The 21,940-nt window shown below is 56.1% G+C and overlaps 2 protein-coding genes across 2 annotated transcripts; both read left to right on the top strand.

Annotated features, from left to right (window-relative positions):
- The first annotated feature begins 5,879 nt into the window (after nucleotides 1-5,879).
- Nucleotides 5,880-8,978, top strand: KCNJ14 (potassium inwardly rectifying channel subfamily J member 14). Its single transcript, XM_060085158.1, has 2 exons — nucleotides 5,880-6,587; nucleotides 8,382-8,978. The coding sequence occupies exons 1-2, from the start codon at nucleotides 5,880-5,882 to the stop codon at nucleotides 8,976-8,978; spliced, it is 1,305 nt and encodes a 434-aa protein (XP_059941141.1).
- A 3,482-nt stretch (nucleotides 8,979-12,460) lies between these two features.
- CYTH2 (cytohesin 2) lies at nucleotides 12,461-21,498 on the top strand. The gene is made up of 12 exons (XM_060085159.1): nucleotides 12,461-12,749; nucleotides 13,559-13,706; nucleotides 13,805-13,871; nucleotides 14,907-15,025; nucleotides 16,305-16,385; nucleotides 16,868-16,980; nucleotides 17,092-17,240; nucleotides 17,769-17,880; nucleotides 20,667-20,743; nucleotides 20,854-20,925; nucleotides 21,025-21,179; nucleotides 21,269-21,498. Exons 1-12 carry the CDS (start codon nucleotides 12,731-12,733, stop codon nucleotides 21,354-21,356), a joined length of 1,200 nt encoding a protein of 399 aa, XP_059941142.1. The 5' UTR covers nucleotides 12,461-12,730; the 3' UTR covers nucleotides 21,357-21,498.
- The last annotated feature ends 442 nt before the right edge of the window (nucleotides 21,499-21,940 follow it).

Genomic DNA, 21,940 nt, shown 5'->3' with positions numbered 1-21,940 from the left:
ACCAGGGAGCCCCCCGTGTCTCTTGTCTTTCCACCACTGCCCTCATGATCGCTTTCTCACCATCTCTTTGTTCCCTCATCTGTGTCCCCATCTTCCCGCATCTCCTGGCCCCCAAGCTCTGTCTCCGTGCCCCCTCCCGCTGTGTCTTTCCTCCACCACCGCCTCCTCTCCAGCCTGCTTGGGCCGAGGCCCAGCCGCCCTGCCTGGCTGTCCTCCCTGGCTCCCCCTCTGCGGCTCGGAGCTGGCCCCACCCCCTGCCCCCCCTCGGGCCAGGCCTCTGATCCTCCTGTGGACACAGAGGTCGGGCGCCCGGCACAAGGCCCCTGGGGCCGAGGACAGGCCGCAGCACCTCAGCACCCACAGAGGCCCCGCGTCGGCCCGAACAGAGGAGCCCCCAGCAGAGGGCATGGGGGTGGGCTGCCCCACCAGGTACGTGTCTCCGCGCAGAGCCCCAGGGCCGGGCTCCTGGCTCAGAGCGCCGCCTCCCCCCACCTTCCTTGCTCTGCCCTGGCACCTGCAGCCCGTCCTCGCCGTTCCTTGCTCAGTGACACATTCCAGCCCCCGAAGTGATCTCCCCCGCCCAGCCTTACTCCCCGCAGCTCTGAGCCCACCTCCGTTTTCTGCCTGTTTGCACTGTCTCCCCCGTCCCCCCCATCCTGCGTCTCGTCCCATCTCTGTCCCCCATCTGGCTCTGTCACCACAGCTCCCGTGTCTCCGCTTCTCTTTGCCCGGTTGCTCCTAGGCTGCCTGCCTCTTTCCTGTCCCCCTCTCTCTCCGGGCCCCTGTCCCCTCGGGGTTCCTCGGTGACCCCCGTGTTGTGGGGGTCTCTGTCCTTCCCTCCATCTCAGGGCTGCCGCCCCACACTCGCCCTCCCTGCCCATCTCTGAGCCTCTGTACCCCCGTCTGTCTTCAGTCTCCACACCACATCCCCTCCTGTCCATCTCCAACCTGCTGCCCAGACCCCACTAGTGAGCGGGGTGGGGGGGCGCTTGTGAGGGGAGAGCCAGGGTCTCAGGGAGCGTGTGAAAGCGCTTCTGGGTGGACGGGGGGGGGCACCTGGGGCGGGGCTTCTCAGCCCCAGATTAGACAGTGACTTTGACATGAAGTTGATGCACCTTAAGCCCCGTGTCGCCTTTATATGGAAACATTAAGCTGCTCTCCCAGGTCAGAGGGAGGTGGGGGCGAGGACTTCAGTCTCCGGGTCCTCTTCGCTGGGGTCCTGCCGTTGCTGGTGGGAGGTGTGTGTGCCCTGAGGCCGAGTCCCATGTGCTGCCTGTGAACTGGGCCGCGTTGGATGCAGAAGGGACCCCCCGGAGGTGAAGGCCCCTCCTGTCTGCTTTATGAAATGGACAAGATCACATCTGCCTCACGGGGCTGAGGGTGGCACAGGAGGATTTAGGAAAGCAGAGTCCTGGGTTGGAAAGGCTCAGGACCCAAAGCAGCAGCCCACCCCCGGCACTTCATGGGTCTGGCCAGGTCTCTGAGCCCACTCCCCAGCCTGTGAACCGGAGTGATGATCTTGACCTCCCAGCATCCTGAGCAGCCAAGGTGAGCGGCGGGGTCTGGTGGAGTGCAGTGGGCGGGCTGCAGACATCCGGTGAGATTGGCAAGGCCTGGGATATCAGTGCTCAGGAAATAGGAGCGTGCGATTAGGTTGTCCGTGGCCCGGTCTGTCACTCAGGCTTTGGCACCAAGAAGGCTGGATGGGAGTTCAGGGTTTGCTGTTCCTTGGCTGAGGGACCTGGGACAAGGGATGGACCTCAGCGCCTCAGTTTGCTTTACTGTGAGAAGCAAAGTCCCCGCATCCAAGGGTTGTGGTCAGAGATGGGTGACTGCGTGTGAGGAGGCCCTGCTGGTGCCCCGCGGCCCCTCCCCCATCATGTCATCAGGTGGCCCCTGAGAGGAGACTAGTGCATAGTGTGGACTTCCAGGCAGGAGAGGGCTGCAAATGTCGAGGTCAGAGCCTGAATTCTGACCTCAGACCTGCCCCCTTCAGCGACGAGCCTCAGTTTCCCCTTTTTGGAAGAGCAATCTTTAATGCCCAGAATAGTTGAGGCTGAAAAAAAGAGAGTTGGGGCACATCGTGGGCGCTGAACACAGCCAGGCGCAGTCCACTCTGATGTGAGCCTCAGCTTTGCCTCTGCAGAATGGGCCTAAGAAAATCCCACGTGGCGGAGCTGTATGGGTGGTCGAGGACAGCAGGTGCAGAGCTCTGGGCAGGGGAGTGGGTACCTGTCGATGTTGAACTTGACATCAACTAACAACTCGCTTTCCTTGGAGTGAGTGCCCCCAGCCCTGCTAAGAAGCCCATGAGGATCCCCAGAGCCTGGCACAGGGGACTTATAGTACCTAGGTGCTTGGTAGGTATTGATGGAACTGATGTGCAAAACATTTAACCCCTAGCCCAGACAGGTCCCGGAAGTGCCTCCACCACAGGGCCAGATGTTAACCCTGCAGCTGCTGGAGGGCAATGAGGTCTGCAGGTCCATGCCTGGCCCCTCCCCTCTTCCTCTCCCTCCCCCTAGTTCAGCTGCTAAGATTCCCTCCATTTCTCAGATGAGGGGACTGAGGCTCAGAAAGGGATGTGACTTGCCACCAGTCATATAGCTAGTAAGTGCCCAAGCTGGGATTCAACCTAAAACTGCCTGATTCAAAAGCCCAGGTTCTTTCTTCTGGATTCCTCTTCCTTTCAAGGTTTTTTTGGGTTTTTTGTTTTGTTTTTTTTTTTAAATCCCCATTCCACAGATGAGCAAACAGAGGCTCCAGAAAATGAAGCCAGTGGTCCCAAGGCACACAGTGGGTCAGCAACTGAGCCAAGATTGGGCCCTGGGTCTATGTGACTGAAAGACCCTTCCTGACCTTGATGAAATCCAATTTCCCCATTTTACAGCTGAGGAAACTGAGGTTTAGAAAGGTTTCGCGGACTTCCCTGGTGGAACAGTGGTTAAGAATCCACCTGCCACTGCAGGGGACATGGGTTCGAGCCCTGGTCCTGGAAGATCCCACATGCCGCGGAGCAACTAAGCCTGTGTGCCACAGCTACTGACCCTGCCCTCTAGAGCCCATGCTCCACAACAAGAGAAGCCACCATGATGAGAAGCCCACGCACCACAAGAGAGTAGCCCCTGCTCACCACAACTAGACCCAATGCAGCCAAAAGTAAAATTAAATTAAAAAAAAAAAAAGAAAGGTTTCCCGATCTGAGAGTCAGGGCCAAGCCTGGGTTTTACTGTATGTTTTTGTTTTTTTGTAACAGCTTCACTGAAATATAACCCACATAGCATACAATTCACACATTAAAGTGTACAATTCAGTGTTTTTTGGTATATTCAGAGTTGTGCAACCATCACCACAATCAATTTTAGAACATTTTCATCACCCCACTAAGAAACCCCATTCCTCTGGCTATCGCTCCCCCATCCCCCCATCTCCCCAGTCCTGGGCACCACTAGTCTTATTTCTCAGTTTACAGATTTGCCCATTTTGGATATTTCATATAAGTGGTATTACACAATATATGGTCTTTAGTGATTGGCTTCTTTCACTTCGCATGGTGTTTTCAAGGTTCATCCATGTTGTGGCATCTATCATGTCATTTTTTTTTTAATTACTGGGTAGTATTCCACTGTGTGGATAGACCACATTTTATTTATTCATTCATCAACTGATGGTTGTTTGGGTGTTTCCATCTTTTGGCTATTGTGAATAATACTGCTATGAATATCTGTGAACAGTGTTTGTGTGGACACTTTGTTGTGTTTTGGGTTTTATTCTTAATTTTTGGCTGCACTGCACGGCATGCGGAATCCTAGTTCCCCAACCAGGGATCGAACTTGAGCCCCCTGCAGTGGAAGCACAGTCCCAACCACTGGACCGCCAGGGAAGTCCCCTGGACACTTATTTTTAATTCTCTTGGGTAGATACTTAGGCGTGGAATTGGTAACTCTATGTTTAACCATTTAAGGAACTGCCAGACTATTTTCCACACCAGCTGTGTAATTTTTACATTCCACCAGTAGCATAGGAAGGTGCCAGTTTCTCCACATCTTTGTTAATGTTTTTCTGGTTTTGTATTTTCTAATTTTTATAGCCATCCTAAGTGGGTATGAAGTGGTATCTCACTGTGGTTTTTTTTTGTGTGTGTGTGGTACGCGGGCCTCTCACTGTTGTGGCCTCTCCCGTTGTGGAGCGCAGGCTCCGGACGCACAGGCTCCGGACCCACAGGCTCCGCGGCCATGGCTCACGGGCCCAGCCGCTCTGCGGCATGTGGGATCTTCCCGGACCGGGGCACGAACCCGTGTCCCCTGCATTGGCAGGCGGACTCTCAACCACTGTGCCACCAGGGAAGCCCTCTCACTGTGATTTTGATTTGCATTTCCCTGATGGCATAATGTTGTCAATTATCTTTTCCTATACTTATTGACTATTTGTACAGTTGACCCTTGAAAAACATGGAGGTTAGGGGTGCTGACCCTCTGCACAGTAGAAAATATGAGTATAACTTTAGAGTTGGTCCTCTGTATCCATGGTTCTGAATCCAAGGATTCAACAAACTGCAGACCATGTAGTACTACTGTAGTATTTATTGAAAAAAATCTGTGTATAAGTGGACCCTTGCAGTTCAAACCCATGTTGTTCAAGGGTCAACTGTATATCTTTTTGGAGAAATGCCTATTCAGATCCTTTGCCCATTTTAAAATTGGGCTGTCTTTTTCTTATTGAGTTATAAGGGCTCTTTATATGTTTTAGATACAAATTTCTTAGATACGATTTGCAACTATTTTTTCCCATTAGTGGGTTGTCTTTTCACTTTCATCTTAGTGTCCTTGGAAGCACAAGAGTTTTTAATTTTGATGAAGTTCAAGTTATCTTTTTTTTTCCCTTCTGTTGCTTGTGTCTTCTGAGCTTTTGAACTATAGGTGACCTCAGAGCCCGGGCTCATCTCTCCAAGCTGAAGTCCCAGCAGTAGTCACACTTAAGTCTTTTTTTTTTTAATTTTTAAAAATTTTATTGCAGTATAGTTGATTTACAATATTGTGTTAGTTTCAGGTGTACAGCCGTGATTCAGTTATATATGTATACTTTTTCAGATTCTTTTCCATTGTAGGTTATTATAAGATATTGAATATAGTTCCCTGTGCTATATAGTAGGTCCTTGTTGTTTATCTATGTTATATATAGTAGTGTGTATCTGTTAATCCCAAACTCCTATTTTATCCACCACCCCCCACCCGCCCCTTTCCCCTTTGGTAACCATAAGTTTGTTTTCTTTGTGACCGCTTAGTCTTTATTTTATGAGCATGGACTCCAGAGCTGGACTGCTAGCCCTCAAATCCCAGCTTAATTCTGTACCTCTGTTTCCTCATCTGTAAAATGGGAGTGATAACATGTACATTGTTGAGGTGCAAATAGCTAAGTTTATGTAAAGTGCTCCCAACAGTGTCTGGCGCTGTATAAATGTCCGCTCTAGTTACTGTAGTGCTTGCTGTAACACAGTACTGCTGCTATGGCTATAGTTGTGTTCGTGTTGTTGCTACACAACCATCTCCTATAAGTACTACCATCATTGTTTTTGTTTGTTTGTTTTGGCTGCGCTGTGCGGCCTGCGGGATCTTAGTTCCTCGACCAGGGATGGAACCTGCGCCCTTGGCAGTGAAGGCGCACTGGACTGCCAGGGAATTCCCCCACCAGTGTTGTTGATGCTGTATTGTTCTGATTTTCCACCCATTTGCCAGATGAGGCCACTAAGGCCCAGGGAGCATGATGGCCAATGAGCTCCCCCATTTCCGGCAGCCCTGACGTGGCTGCCCGTTTCTTGTCCCCGCAGGTTCGGGGCGCCCGCCCCCCACTAGGCCAAGTGGAGGGGGTGTCCCCGCCCAATGGGCCTGGCCAGGGCCCTGCGCCGCCTAGGCGGCGCCCTGGAGTCGGCGAACAATCGGGCGGGAGATGAGGAGCAGGCCGGGCCGGAGTTGTGCCGCAACGGGTGGGCGCCAGCGCAGTCGCCAGTGGGGCGGCGCCGCGGGCGCTTCGTCAAGAAGGACGGGCACTGCAACGTGCGCTTCGTGAACCTGGGCGGCCAGGGCGCGCGCTACCTGAGCGACCTGTTCACCACGTGCGTGGACGTGCGCTGGCGCTGGATGTGCCTGCTCTTCTCCTGCTCCTTCCTCGCCTCCTGGCTGCTCTTCGGCCTGGCCTTCTGGCTCATCGCCTCCCTGCACGGCGACCTGGCTGCCCCGCCGCCAACCGCCCCCTGCTTCTCGCAGGTGGCTAGCTTCCTGGCCGCCTTCCTCTTCGCGCTGGAGACGCAGACGTCCATTGGCTACGGCGTGCGCAGCGTCACGGAGGAGTGTCCGGCCGCCGTGGCCGCTGTGGTGCTGCAGTGCATCGCCGGTTGCGTGCTGGACGCCTTTGTCGTGGGCGCCGTCATGGCCAAGATGGCCAAGCCCAAGAAGCGCAACGAGACGCTGATCTTCAGCGAGAACGCCGTCGTGGCGCTGCGCGACCGCCGCCTCTGCCTCATGTGGCGCGTCGGCAACCTGCGCCGCAGCCACCTCGTCGAGGCCCACGTGCGGGCCCAGCTGCTGCAGGTGTGAGGCTGTCCCGGCGGGAGACCACGCCCCCTGGTGGGCGGGCCCTTTAACGAGTTCGGGGCGGGGGTAGGTGTCCTGGGGGATGGTGGGAGTTGTAGGTCTAAGGGACAGGTGTGCGTGGAGCCTGGAGGGGATCTGGACTACAATTCCCAGCAGCCTCCTGGGGCAGGGCCCCTTCCGCCCCACCTTGTGGGCTGAGGATGGCTCCCCGAGGTGTTGTAGATGTAAACCCAAGAGAAAGGTCTCTGATCATTTCTTCCTGGATGCCTAGACTTCAGACAGATTTTGAGACTTATGGAGCTCCCTGTGGCTTGAGGATGGGCCCTCTATCGAATTGTGGGAAATCCAGACCTGCGAGGTCCACGCCTGGACGGTAAAGGCTCTGAACTACAATTCCCAGAAGCCTCTGGGGGCAGGGAAATTGCCCACCTGGGGTGGTCTGAGGAGGCGTTGTAGTTTTGTGGGTGGTGTAAACCACGGCTCAGGTTTACGATTCTCAGCAGATATTGTGGTACAGGGAGAGACCTGTGACTGAGGCCAGACTCCTATGGGCTTGTGGGAGATGTAGGCCCGAGGATGGGGTGCAACTCAACTCACACCTGCAGAGTCAGGGAACACAATTCTCCATGGCCTCTGGGCAGCATTTGTGAGAGACTTCATTCCCCACCTCAGGGGCCCAGACTCTCCCACCAGCCTCCTGCTCAGAGAAGTACAGGGCAGTGTTTGGGAAACTCTTGAATTTTAGCGTCTCACCAAACAAACAAACAAACAAAACAAACAAAAAAAACAACCACAATTCCCATTGGTCCCTGGGGCAGCGGCTCCTTCCAGCGCCCTGATGAAGGTGCCTTAGAATTGTGGTCAAACTGCCCAAGCAAATTCTGGGGCAGCAGCTGCCCTTGCCTTGCAAGTAAACACACTTAAGAACTCTGGTCTGGGGCTGGACTGGGGTGACAGGGAGGACGGAGTCGTGGTGGGAACTACAACTCCCAGCAGCCTCTGGGGGCTCTCGGAGACAGTGGCAAGAGAATGAGTCCCCAGCGCCCCCCCACCTCTGTCTCCTACTTGACTGAAACACCAGGATTCACGACCAGGAGGGACACTATCTCTCCCAGACGTCTTTGGGGTGCTGACATGGCCTGGGAGGTGGGTATGGAACCAATGGGTAGATGGGGTGAAACTGCCAATACCTGGCCCGGGCTTAGGCCCCCACCCCACACAAATACACAGACACACAAGGGGACGGAGGTGGTTGGTTTGGGGGTGTGGGTAGATAGCCCAGAGGCCAGCCTGAGGCAGTGGTGAAACATAGGCTGTTGGACCTAGATTGCCACCTGGTTTATCTTTCTCTGGCCATATATTGAAAGCCATTTTTCTGTCCCTCTCCTCCTTCTCCAATTGCTGGTTGGATGTCATTCTTATCTTCTGTTGTCTCTTTAACTCCGTTTCTGTCTTGCTGATTTCTGTGGCTCTATGTGAAAGTCATTGTGTCCCTCTCTTTTTCTCTCCCCTGTCTTTCTCGGATTTTTTTCCTCAATCCCTCTCTGAGTCTCTGGGCCTCCGTCCTCTCCTCCTTGGACCTCCATCTCCCTCTCTCTGGGTCTCTGTCCTTCTCTCTTTCTGGCTTACCATCCCCCTCTCTCTGGGTCTATGTTCTCCCCACACCCCAACACCTACTTGTCTCTGCCCTCCTCTTTCTCTGCGTCTCTCTCCCCTCCTCTCGCTGTCTCTGTCTCCATCTATCTCTCTGCTCCCTGATGTCAGTCTTTGGCCACTCGCCTTTTGCTACAGCCTCGCGTGACCCCGGAGGGTGAGTACATACCGCTGGACCACCAGGATGTGGACGTGGGCTTTGATGGTGGCACCGATCGCATTTTCCTTGTGTCTCCCATCACCATCGTGCATGAGATCGACTCTGCCAGTCCTCTGTATGAACTAGGGCGCGCCGAGCTGGCCCGGGCTGACTTTGAGCTGGTGGTCATTCTCGAGGGCATGGTCGAGGCCACAGCTATGACCACACAGTGTCGCTCTTCCTACCTCCCTGGTGAGCTGCTCTGGGGACATCGTTTTGAGCCGGTCCTCTTCCAGCGTGGCTCCCAGTACGAGGTTGACTATCGCCACTTTCATCGCACTTACGAGGTCCCAGGGACACCCGTCTGCAGCGCCAAGGAGCTGGACGAACGGGCAGAGCGTGCTTCCCACAGCCCCAAGTCTGGCTTCCCCGGCTCTCTGGCAGCATTTTGCTATGAGAATGAACTTGCTCTGAGTTGCTGCCACGAGGAAGAGGAGGAAGAGGAGGAAGAGGAGGGGGATGCGGCAGAGGCAGAAGACAGGGCTGCCAGCCCCCGAGTACTCACACCAACCCTGGCGCTGACCTTGCCCCCATGATACAAGCTGGTACCCCCCTATTTGTACCCCTTTCCCAGAGGTAGCAAGATGGAGAGATTGGGCCCTCTCCTGGGATGAGGGCAGGTGTTTCCTAAGACCAACAGGCCTGCTGGGTAAATTATTAGCTGGTGATGTTCTGCCACATCTAGTGGACCTACCAATGAACATACTGGACCTTAATTCCTCTGAATTCTGTGCTCCTTCCTGAGACCGCTTTGTCAGCCCAATTCCTGAGTCTCCCCAGAGATAAGGGATCCAGAATTCTGGACCACCCAAGAGGCAAGGACTGGTATTTCTAGATTCCTCTAGGTGGCTGGTTTGGTTTGACAAGCAGGATCATGAAATGATCGTACAGCCCGCCTCCAGGGGAAGAAGTCATCAGTTCTCAAGCAGCAGCAGAGATGAAGAATTTGTTGGTCTGAATTGACCTAAGATTCAAGGGACTGTTTCTTCTCGACTCAGCCAACCACATAGCAAATCATTTTTTCTAGACGACCTAAGGAGGGAAAGTTATGGAATGCCCCAAGAATTCAAGACTCTATTGATTGACCAATGACAAGGAATGTTGACTGCAAGTCAGGAAAAGACTTTGTGGTTCCAGAAAACCCCAGTGTTGAGATTCTGTGAATCCAGATTGACCACAGAGGCAAGCACTGGGGATTCTAGAACAGCTGTGACCAGAGATTGGACTACTCCAGAAACTAAAGAGTTATGTTTCTAGAATGCACAAAACAATTGGAGAGTCTGTGGGTCTAGAAGGACTAAAGTGACAGATTGGGAGTTCTTGATAGGCGATAACTCCAGACCACTGGCTCTAGAACATCGAACCGAGGGGGAGAATCAACACTCTACATGATCCACAGGCTTTGTGTCTTTTTAAAGTGCCATTCTAGAATTTCCAAAGGAATCAAGATTCTGTGGCTCTAGATCGATCACAGAGTCAGGGAAGGATTGGCAATTCTGATGTCTGAGGTGTGCTGGTTGCAGTTTGCCCAGTGGAGTGGAGACTGTCAATGAGGATAGATGACTTCTTTGTGGTTCTGTAATGCCAAAAGGAATCAAGGCTCCAGGGATCCAGAGTTGTCCGTTATCAAAACCCGCAAGTTCTAATCAGCTCCTAGAACTTGGCAGTTTGAGGAGGTGGACTTGGGACTTGACGGGCAGCATTGCTGGGCTGACCTAGAAGGTGAGGGCTCGGGTGAGACCCTGTGGGTGACAGGGCTAGTTATTGGGCATGGAAAGGGAGAGGCCCAAGGCTGGTGAGTCTACAAAGCTCTGGAATCTTCCACCTAGTGATGTGTGTCTATTTCTTAAAGATGTTATACATATGTGTATTATATATATATAATATAAATAAAGATATCTATCTATTTTTTCCTGTGTTCCTACAGTAGGGTTAGAAATTGAGCTTGAGTTAGTGGAATGGAGTGCTTTACAAGGATCCAGGAAGCTTTGCTCTAGACCCCAGCTCTGCTTCAACTGACTGTGTGACTTTGAGCAAATCACGCCCTTCTCCTCATCTCAGTTTCCCCATCTGTTAAAAAGGGGTATTGGAACTTGAAGTTCTCCAAGGGCCTTTCCACGAGGATGATTCCTCACTTCACTGAGGGTTGGATGGGGGTGAGGGTCCTGGAGATACCCCAGCTCTCCCTGGTGCTGGAATGCCTGGTCTTCTGGGGGCAACAGGGATGGGAGATGCTCTCAGAGGCCAGGTCTGAACCTGGATGTCTGAATGACAGGACAGGCAAGGGGGAGTGAGGGTTGTGGCTCAGGGCCAGAATCACCTCCTCTCTGGTCCAGCTTGGGGGCAGGGGAAGGAGGAGGTACCTCTGAATGTCAGGGGAATGTATGTGTTTAGGGGGAGACTTGTCCCCCAGATTAGATCATTGGGAGCCCTGTGATGGAATGGTGTGTCTGGGAGTGTGCTTCTGGGGTACATACAGATCCTTGGATCTGGCCCCTGCCTATGCTGCTATCTACCTAAGTGCCCAGCAGGCTAGAAGCCAGCCGCAGAAGGAGCCAGTGCCAGGGAGGACACGTTCCCACCCCTGTGTCCCAGGATTGAGGGCAGGCACTGTCATTACCCATCAGCCTGCCCCAGTGCTGCATCAACCCAGGTCCCCCCTTCTGGTTTCCCCACCTCCCTTTATCCTGCAGAATCCCCACATAATAACCGGATGGGATTAATTAGCTGGCTGCTACCCCAGCTCAGGGTGGCTGTGGTAGGTATCGGGGGCAAAGGAAACCCAGGCATGAAGAAGGGTGTTAAGTTGGGGGTGAAGGGACAGGAAAAGGGTTCTGTTTGGAAGGAGAGAGAGTGGGGTCAGGGCTGGTGCAACCTGGGTTTCTGCTAGGGAGGGCAGAGCTTGAGCCACTCATAAAGGTCACTGAGGGGATTAGGAAGCTCCGTGGCTAATCTGTCAGCTTAACCAGGTCCTGGCCCGGAATCTGTCCCCACCTGCCTAGCTCAGGGAAGGCGAGTGAGGACCAGGCCCAGACACCACCTCAGACCCGATAAGGGACCTGCCCGTTTCGGGGGTGCCCAGTATCTCCCTCCGAGCCAGGCCCCTGCACCCGCTTTGCCTGCAAGGAATGGGAATGAAAGGTGGGGGAGGGGAAATGTCCTCAGACGCGAGAGAACTTGGGAGAGGAGGGAGGATTTTAAGAAGGGTAAGAGTATGAGAGGAGGGGGAAGCGAGTCACAGAAGACGGAAAGGACTCTGAGAAGGGGGAAGGAATCAGAGGTGGGAGGATGCTGAGGAAAGGGGAATTGTCTTAGCGGAGAAGGATGGATGCTAAAATAAGAGGAGGACTTTTGGGGAGAGAGGGAGGAGACTGAGAGGCAGCCTGAGGCAGGAAGGCGGAGCTTGTGCTTTCACTGTATTTGGCCTTCCTCTGTTGTCCCGTTCTCCACGACAGAGACTAAAAAGCGCAGCATGTGGAAGAAATAAATAAGTCTTTTGTTTCACCACTCCTTGACTCTGAAGAGGCTGAGGTGGATGGGGAGGTCAAGGGAGAGGGTAAGGAATGGGTCTGGAGATCGGAGGGGCCAGTACCCGGAGGAAGGAAGCCAAAAGAAAGCTGAGCCAAAGCTACTCCCGGTTGCGTGGCAACCGCTGCAGTCAAAAGCCAGCAGGGCCGGCTAGGAGGTGTGGCTCACGGAAATAACCGAGGGTTGTGGCCCCGCCCCCTGGCAACAAGCCCAACAAGGGACCGCCCCCTAGCAACGTATTGCTAGAGGCGGGGCTCGGTTGACTTGGTATCCTAGGGCCCAGAGCCCTTGCGCAGGCGTAGTCCTCTCTGCCTTTGCTTAGTCCCACCTCCATGCTACTCCTTTCCGAGGCTTCTCATTGGTGAGCAAGACAGCCAAGAGCCTTCTTTAGTTTCGGAGGCGGGGCCCGGCCCCTGCTCGCACTTCGATTGGCCTCACAGACCGTCTACCTCCGGCCGGACATTGCTACGTCTACTCCTTGCGCGTATACTGGCCCTGTAGGGCGACTCTTCGGTATCGGAGGCGGAGCAGACGAGAGGGCCCGCCGTGGATTTGGCGGTGTCAAAACGAGGGGCGGTCCCTACTGGCGGGGCGGTTGGGAGGCGAAGGGAGAGTCTTTTCAGCGCTGAGGACTGGCGCTGAGGAGGCGGCGGTGGCTCCCGGGGCGTTTGAGCGGGCTCACCCGAGCCCGCGGGCCAACGCGGATCCAGGCCCGACCGGCGGGACCGCCCCGGACTCCCCGCGGGCCTTCCTAGCCGCCATGGAGGACGGTGTCTATGGTAAGTCGGGGAGGGGCGGGGCCGTCTGTGAGCGGAGGGAGCGTTTCGGCCCCAGCTTTTTTTGTTTCCTTCCCGGCGCACACCCTGCGAAGCTGTTCGGCTCAGTCGTCGCTTCGCTTTTGTGGGGCACGGGACGGGCTTCCGGCGGGGCAGGAGAGTGGGGCGTTCCAAGGCCATTGTTTGGGCCGAGCCTGTTTCCGGTGGCAGCGGGAGGGGGTGGGAGCGGCGGAGGCGAGGCCGGGGAGGAACCATTCCCTCTGGAGGGGCCGGGCGAGCCCAGTGCCTGCTGGGAGAGGGGAGGGGGCTTCTGGGGACGTGGGGGTGAGGAGAGATCTTGGGGGCTACAGATTCCACTAAGGCGAGGACGGGGGCCTTCGATGCCCCGCCCCCTTCGTCAACTCTTGCAAGCTGTCACCAGCTTCGCCTGCCATGGTTGCTTTCCATGGACCCCAAGAGTCTGGACACACAGACCCACAGCTACCTCGCCAAGAATGGAGGCAGGAAACCGAGGCCTCAGCCTCCTTTCAAGTAATGGACCGAAGTTCAAGCTTCCAGCCCTTTTTTCCCCACAGACCTAAGAGTTCAGGTTCCCAGTCCCCTTCTCCCTCAGGACTAAAGTGTCTAGATTCCTAGCCCTTCCTCCCCTGGACTGAGGAATCTAGGCCTTACCCCTTCTTCCAGTGGACAGGAGGCTGGACTCTCATCCTCCTCCTGCCCCTGAACCTAGGAGCCCTGTCCTCCCCCAGAGTTCAGAAGTCCATGCTCCCAGTCCCCAGAACTGACTTCCCACCCCTGATCCCCTCCCCCAGAACCCCCGGACCTGACTCCGGAGGAGCGGATGGAGCTAGAGAACATCCGGCGGCGGAAGCAGGAGCTGCTGGTGGAGATCCAGCGCCTGCGCGAGGAGCTCAGCGAAGCCATGAGCGAGGTGGAGGGTCTGGAGGCCATTGAGGGCAGGTGAGGTCTGGGGCAGGGAACCTGGGGGTCATGAGGCCAGGCCAGGGCCAGGGATGCCCAGGCATTGACCCTCCACCCTCCGTTCTCTGTCCCTGCAGCAGGACCTTGCAACGGAACCGGAAAATGGCAATGGGCAGGAAGAAGTTCAATATGGACCCCAAAAAGGTGCTTGGGGCCACAGGGCTGGGATCAGCCAGGGAGACATCCAGACGGGGGATTCTGGCATCTCTCTGTTCCAGAAGTATGGTGGTTAAAGGTCTACCTTAGGTGCACAGACTTGGTCCCGATCCCTGGATTCAGATATTGGCTGCATTTGTTCCTGGGCTGGAACTTCTGCCCGGGAGGTCTTCTTCCCCTTTTTGCTCATACTTTAGGGCCCACTTCTGTTGTCACTTAGAGTCCCCAGGTGGAGCTCAATTGAGTCTGGTAGGGAATATGGGCAGTGACGTGTACAGAAGAGGGTTGACAAGTGCCATGACAGAGAGAGAGAGAGGTACCAGGGATGTGGACACTCCGGGGAGCAAGCCTGGTGGCATGAAGGAGGGCTTCACTGAGGAGGGTATATTCGGGTCAGGTTTGAAGGATGAGTTAGTGTTCACCAGGTGGAGGAAAGATGGTTGTTCGTTCATTCAGTCGTTCATTTTACACCCATTTCCTGAGGCCTCCCTCGGGCCTGCCCCTCTGCTAGGCAATGCTGAGGACCCAGAGAAGAGTTTGACCCTGCCTTGCCCTCAGGGAGCCCCTAGACATGGATACCATGATCCAGAGTGAGATATAGCCACAGTGGTGGTCCTCGTGGCATCAGGAGAACCTGAGAAAGCTTTAGTCCAGCCTGAGGCTTGGCCCTCACAGTCCTTGATGGACTGCTGTCTACTGACAGTTTCCCACTTTATTCTTCTTGTCCAAAGCAATGGTAGTTTGTTCAGTCATTCAGCAAACATTCACGGAGCTCCTGTTCCTTGCCAGACCCTGCTTCCGGGGGGCTGGAATTAACCAGGCAGAGGCAGAAGGAACAGTAGATGCAAAGGCTAAGACGTGGGACGGATGGTATTTAAGGACCTGGGAAAAGCCTGAAAGTAAAACTCGGCCTTACTCCGTTGAGGGTGGGGGTGGCTTTGGAGGCTCTGGTTTCTGAGGATGTGGGGGGAGGGGGGTGGCTTTCTGAGTACCGAGCCCTGAGATCCAGCTCCCGCCCCCCAGGGGATCCAGTTCCTGGTGGAGAATGAACTTCTGCAGAACACACCCGAGGAGATCGCCCGCTTCCTGTACAAGGGCGAAGGCCTGAACAAGACGGCCATCGGGGACTACCTGGGGGAGAGGTGAGACCTGCCCCCTGCCCCCCACCACCTCCTGCTTGGCCTCTCACCTCGGCCCCATGCACCCAACTCCTCCCGAGAAGAGGCCCTGATAGATCAGCCTTATGACTGGATTTTGACAAAATGGGCTGACAGGAGTCTGGGGGAGCCTGGGACCTTCTGGGGAACCTGGGGACCATCTGTGAGCATCTGGGGGGTGTGGGACCTTTGTGGACATCTGGGCAATGTGGGGACCATCCATTTAGGTCTGGGGACAGTGGAGAACATCTGTGGGTGGCGTGGGAGTGTGAGAATGGTGTGTAGACAACTGGTGTGCATGGGAATGATGTGGACCGCTAGGAAGTGGGGGGGTCATCAGTGGATATCTAGGGAGCACAAGGGGCCCATGGACATCTGAGAGCATGAGGGCCATCTGTGGGCATCCAGGGTGTGGGGACCATCTAGAAGTGTAGGGTGCCTGAGATTGGATGTTGGGAGTATGGGGACCAACTGTGGATATCCGGGGGTACCTAGGGATTTATGGACATCTGGGGTACGTGGAGATCATCTGTGGATGTTGGGAATGTGCAGGGACCGTCTAGACATCCGGGGTGCGTGGGGACCTCCTGTGAAGTCTGGGAAACTTGGGGACCATCTGTGAGCACCTGGGGTGTGTAGAGACTGTGTGAATGTCTGAGGTGCACAGGACCATCTGTGGATGTTTGGGATGCTTAGGGATTGTGTGGACATCTAGGGTGTGTGGAACTTTCTGGATATCTGTAGTACAGAGACCATCTGTGGGCATCTGGGGTGCATAGGGACTCTCCGGGGAGTCTGGGGGTGTGGGGGGTCATCTGTAGATTTCTGGGGATTGTCTGTGGACATCTGGAGTGCATGGAGATGGTCCGGATATCTGGCGTTGTGGGGGTCGTTTTGTGGACATCTGGGGTGCACTGGGATTGTCCATGGACCTATGGGGGATGGGGGACCATCTCCACAGGGCACTGGGGGCTGGGAGACCATCTCCACAGGGCATCTGTGGAACCTGGGGCTCCTCGGAGAGAGGTGATGGCCAGCAGAGCCAGGGTTCTCGAGGCAGATAGTCCTCCCAAGAGCCTTCTGAGTTATCCCTGCCCTGGTGCCGGGCCTGTGACGGGGGCTTGGCCAAAACTTTCACCGGCTACAGGGGTAGCCTCTGTGCAGAAGAGGGGCCGCAGCCTCCCCACTCCTTCGCCTCCTGTCCACTCCCACGCCCACCCCCCCAAGCCCCTTCTTGCGCGTGACGTCGTCCCTGTCCTCCCAGGGAAGAGCTGAACCTGGCCGTGCTCCACGCCTTCGTGGATCTGCATGAGTTCACCGACCTCAACCTGGTGCAGGCCCTCAGGTGAGAGGGGCGAGGCTGGAAGGGCAGGAAGGTACCTGTCAGGGCTTTCTTTCCAAGTGATGATCCCTACTCAAAACAAAACAGCAACAAAGATTAGGGAATGGCTTGCCTTCACGTGACACCAAAGTCCACGGTGGGGCTTCCTCCCGGCATACCTGTATCCAGGTGCTCAAATGGTGTCAGAAGGACAACTCTCTCTTTCTCTTGATCGTGCTCGCCATGGTGTGGGCATTGCTCGCTGCAGACCCTCCTCCCACATGATAGCAGAAGCCCCTAGCAACCATCAGACCCGTTCAGCAACCTTAGTAGAAAGAAGGAGGGTGTTTCCATGTAAATCCACCACAAGTCTCATGGCCGATGCTCAGTGGTCAGATTGGCCGCAAGCGTGGAGCTCTCATTGGCCAGTTCCTGTCGCGGGGACTGAGAGTAGGGAGGGGGTCCTGCCAGTCCTGGCATCGACACCTGGCCCTTCTCTGACGCAGACAGTTCCTCTGGAGCTTCCGCCTCCCTGGAGAAGCCCAGAAGATTGACCGGATGATGGAAGCCTTTGCCCAGCGCTACTGCCTATGCAACCCCGGGGTTTTCCAGTCCACAGGTGGGGGCCCAGGCTCCTGGGTCCTGGGGAAGGAGGGAGCTGGGGGCTTGACCTCTCGCGTCCTGGGGGCCCATATGCCCCAGTCATCACCCCCCTGACTGTCCAATGCAGACACGTGCTACGTGCTGTCCTTCGCCGTGATCATGCTGAACACCAGCCTTCACAACCCCAACGTCCGGGACAAGCCAGGCCTGGAGCGCTTCGTGGCCATGAACCGGGGCATCAATGAGGGCGGGGACCTGCCTGAGGAGCTGCTCAGGGTCAGGCCCCCCCCCCAGCCCCCTCAGCCCTGTCCCTCATCCTGCCGCGGGCCCTCCTCCCTGCGGGTGTCCCAGGGCCTGAGCTCCCCACCCGGGATCATCGCCTTGCCCGTGGACAGCGGGGTCACGCCAGCATGTCCATTTCTTTCCTCTTTCTTTCTCTCTGGCTGCATGTCTTGTCTCTCTCTCTTTTCTGTCTCTCTTTGGCTCTGTGACTCTTCCAGGGTCTTGGTGTGTCCCATTCTCCACCTGCCTGTCGGCCTCTCTCAGAACCTAGCAGCTCTTTCTATGTCTGTGTTTCCACATATTTTTTTAATCTTTCCTCCTCTCTCCTCCCTGGGGCTCCCTCCACTCTTCTGCCTTCTGCTTCCCTTTTCTCCCGGCCTCCTCCCTCCCTGCACCATCCCATCTGCCGTCCCACCCATGGTCTCATTGGCTCCCTGGTTGCTGGAGCCCCCTCCCCACTGCCAAGTAGCCCTGGGAGGGTCCCAGGAGCCTGGAATTGCTGACCATGCCTTCGCCCCTCAGAACCTCTACGACAGCATCCGAAATGAGCCCTTCAAGATTCCTGAGGATGATGGGAACGATCTGACCCACACCTTCTTCAACCCGGACCGGGAGGGCTGGCTCCTTAAGCTGGGTACGTCCCTTGCTGACTCTGCTGGCTGCCTCTTCAGGGGGGAGGTTAGTGGGCCCCAGGCTCTGGACTCAGCTTTCTCACGTACCCGCTATGTGACCTTAGGCCAGCGATTCCACCTCTCTGAACCTCAGTTTCCACATCTGAAAAATGGGCCGAAAACGAGTTCAGCCCTGTGTGCCGGGCCCAAGCCCAGGGCCAGGCTTGTATTCAGTGCTCCCTAACCCCTTCTGTTCACCCATACATATTTACTGAACCCCTTCTTTGTGCCAGGCACTGAGGGCACAGCCAAGAACCAGATCGCCCAGTCCCCCTCTGGGGGGAGAGTGTTCACTCAGGATGCTCTCACCTGTAGTGAACAGAAAATAGCCCAAGAGATTGGGGTGCCTGGGAGCCTGTTACCTCACTTGGAGGGAACTCTTGGGGGTCCGAGGCAGACCGACTATGACACTCTTGCATTTATCCCCATGGTATGTTACCTCCTCATCAGCCCAGTAGCGTGGTGGCTATTTTAGGGGCATCGTACCTCCCCAGAACATCTCCCTTAGGCAGAAAAGAGCCTGCAGAAATGAGGAAACGGGTCTCAGAATACCCTGGTGGGCTTCTCAGCTGGTTGGATTGGTTCCTGGTGGGGAGTGGGGGACGCACCCTGGCTGGCTTAGGTGAATCGGGAGCCCCTGGCCACGATGGGATGGATGGGGCAGGGGCCAGTGACCCTTGGAACACATGGCACCAGCAAATTCAGGGTTAGTTAGCAGAGGTCTGACAGGTACAGCTGGCTGAGGATTGGAGTGGTTGTCAACCCTGGCTGCCCAGAGATTGACCCAAAAACCGCAATGGCCAGTCCACAGGCTTGTGAGGTCGGGTCACCGGGGGCAGGATAGGCCATCAGTCACGGTGAAAGCTCTCCAGGTGGTTCCAGCGCATGGCCCAGGTTGAGAGCCGTTGGCTTGGAGCTGGGCCTGGTGGTGGTAGGTGCCCTGGTAGGGTCAGCGGTGGCTTTTTTTTTTTTTTTTTTTTTGGCTGAGCCAGGTCTTAGTTGAGGCAGGCGAGCTCCTTAGTTGCGGCATTCATGTGGGATCTAGTTCCCTGACCAGGGATGGAACCCGGGCCCCCTGCATTGGGAGCGCGGAGTCTTATCCACTGCGCCACCAGGGAAGTCCCAGCGGTGGCTTTTTAATGGAGGAGCAGTGAGTGGCTGCCCCAGGGAGACAGAGAATCTCGTGAGGAATTATATAGTCCGGCTTGGACAGTGAAGGCAGCCCAGACAGTGGGATGGCCCAGAGGAAGCTTCCAGCCTGACACAGGGTCAAGGCAGGACTTCGCTCTGTTCACGTCTCATCATCCACAGTGCCCCCCCCCATGGAATTCTGCTCCTAAATGGAGGAATCGCTTCTCCAGCCACAGTAGCAGGTCCCTGGTGCATAAAAAATGCGAATCACTCCTTCCAGACAACTTGCTGGGGTGGATGGATTCCTGCATCAGCTCCAGGGAGGCCGACAGGTCTGCAAGGTCTGGGAGGAATTTAGATTCTTCAAGGAAGGCCAAATGGTGCTCCTGGCAGTGAGTGGGTGGGAAAGAAAAGCAGGAGGGGCAGCTTCCTGAGGAGCTGGTTCTCTTCCAAACCGTGCCCAGCAGTAGGAATCCTTCCCATTTCTTGGATGAGGAGATTGAGGTTCGGTCACTGTCCAGCAGCCACTGGGCAGAGGTGGCCTTAGACCCAGATCTCTGACCAGAGCACGTCACAAGGGCATTAGAAGAAGGCACCTCTTAAACACTGAGATACAGGAAAGGGAATCTGTGGTGGTGGTTATATTCACAAAGATGGTTAATAAAAGTCATTATTACTGCAGTTTAATCCTTGCAGGGTCACAGGGAGCCCAGAAGCAGGTCACTTTGAAGCAGGAAGGTGTGGGCTGGAGCGGGTCCCCAGACTGGAGTCCACAGAGAGCAAGTGGTTGTCCTAAGGTCACACAGCCAGTTTGTACTGGTGCTGACATGAGTCCCCATGCCCACCTTGGCCCAGTGACTGGGGGTTTTGTCTTCTGCCTACTGGGGATGACTTCCCTATAGAGACATCTTCACCGTGGCAGTGGAAGGCCCTCCTGGCCTGGGACACATCCTAGGGGTTGGGCTGGAGCCGGGCACTGGCGCAGGGAGGTGCTCTTGGCCGCCTCAGTGCGGCTCAGGATCCTCAGCCTCCCAGGGTGGGAGAGGGGCAGGCCATTCCTCCCTCATGTGGATGTAACTGGTTTTCTTCCCTCTCTCTCCCTCCCTCCCTCCCTCCTCCTCTGCGTGTTTCTCTCTGCTGTTTCTGTCAATCTCTGTGCCACCCCCTGCGCATCCCTTCCCTCCCCAACCCTGCGGCTCTCCGGGGCACCCCATTCTTCCGCCTTCCCTTCTCACCTGGTCCTGCCTGCTTTCTCGCTGTCTGCCCCAGGAGGTAGGTACAAGGCCGGCCCCGTCCTTGCTCCCCGACATGGCACAAGGGGAGGGGGCTGCCCTGGCCTCGGGCCCATAGCTGGGGGGCTGAGGGCCCTGACCCGAGTCGACACACAGGCTTAGAGAGTGTAGAGCCGCACGCTGGGGGTGGACCGGTTCCCGGGGCCCAGACACCATGCCTCGTCCTGCTCGTCCGGCTTCCCACGCATCGCTCTGTCCGAGGCCCTGACAGCCCCACCTTCCCTGCACTCGCTCTGTCTCTCACCACCCCCTGCCCCCTGTCCCCGCCCTCCCAGAGGCCCTGTCCCCCTGTTGAGCCCGGGCCCCCTACCCCCCTTCCCTTCCAGGGGGCCGGGTGAAGACGTGGAAGCGGCGCTGGTTTATCCTCACGGACAACTGCCTCTACTATTTTGAGTACACGACGGTGAGGGCGGGGCCAAGGTGCAGGGGGCCGGACTCCTGAGTCTGCGGGAGGCGGGGGCTGGGGGGTGGGGGGGAGACTGGAAGTCTGAATACGGTCAAACTCGTTCTCAGGACAAGGAGCCCCGAGGAATTATCCCCCTGGAGAATCTGAGCATCCGCGAGGTGGACGACCCCCGGAAACCAGTAAGACCCTCCCTGTACCCCGTCCTGCCGTGTCGGGGGGGTCTCCCCTGGCCCCAGGGTTGGCTCTTCCCAGCTGTCCATCGTCTCGTGTCTACCCAGAACTGCTTCGAGCTCTACATCCGCAACAACAAGGGGCAGCTCATCAAAGCCTGCAAGACAGAGGCAGATGGCCGGGTGGTTGAGGGCAACCACATGGTGTACCGGATCTCGGCCCCCACGCAGGAGGAGAAGGACGAGTGGATCAAGTCCATCCAGTGAGTCTGCGCCCCGGAGTCCTTGGGGAGGGGGTGGCCGGGGGCCCAGGCCCCTCGGCCCTCACCCTGGGATCCCACCCCATCTGCAGGGCCGCCGTGAGCGTGGACCCGTTCTATGAGATGTTGGCCGCAAGGAAGAAGCGGATTTCTGTCAAGAAGAAGCAGGAGCAACCCTGACCCCCTGCCCCCAACTCCATTATTTATTACGGAGCTGCCTTGCCCGGGTGGCCGGACCCCCGGGCCCTGGGGCTGCGGATCCTGGTTCCCCGTTTGGAAAACTCATCTCCTCTAGCTCCTCCCTCATTATTTGTAATTAATACGCTGTTGGTAATCTTATTTAACCATTCGCGGCCTGCGGACCCCCTCATCTCTTGGGGTTGGTGGAGCTGAGGTGCTTGGTGGAGCTGGCCTGGTAACTAACGCGTGAAGAAAGGGTGCTGTCCGTGCAGCTGAACGAACCGGGCATCTCCTGGATGGCTCAGTTCTGGTTTCACCCATAGCCCGTGGGGGTGGAGTAAAGGAAGAAGTTTAACTGGGTTGGAGTTAGCGTTGCATCAGAACTGAAGGGTGCTGAGAATGCAGGTATGCAGAGCTTCCGGGACGAGGTCTACCATTCATTCTAGACATTACTTGACAGCCGGGGCGCCAGGCAGACATTCATCCCACCTTTGCTCTCATGGGCTTGTGGTCTTTGAGGCGCAACGGATAATATCTGATTGGCTGGGCTAGAGGTCAGTGGTGTTGGGAATAGGTTGGGACCA

The sequence above is a fragment of the Mesoplodon densirostris genome, chromosome 19 (assembly GCF_025265405.1).
Source record: "Mesoplodon densirostris isolate mMesDen1 chromosome 19, mMesDen1 primary haplotype, whole genome shotgun sequence".
In the NCBI taxonomy this organism is placed as follows: Eukaryota; Metazoa; Chordata; class Mammalia; order Artiodactyla; family Ziphiidae; genus Mesoplodon; species Mesoplodon densirostris.
The sequence above is the reverse complement of the archived record's forward strand: the minus strand, read 5'-3'. Positions and strand labels throughout refer to the sequence as shown.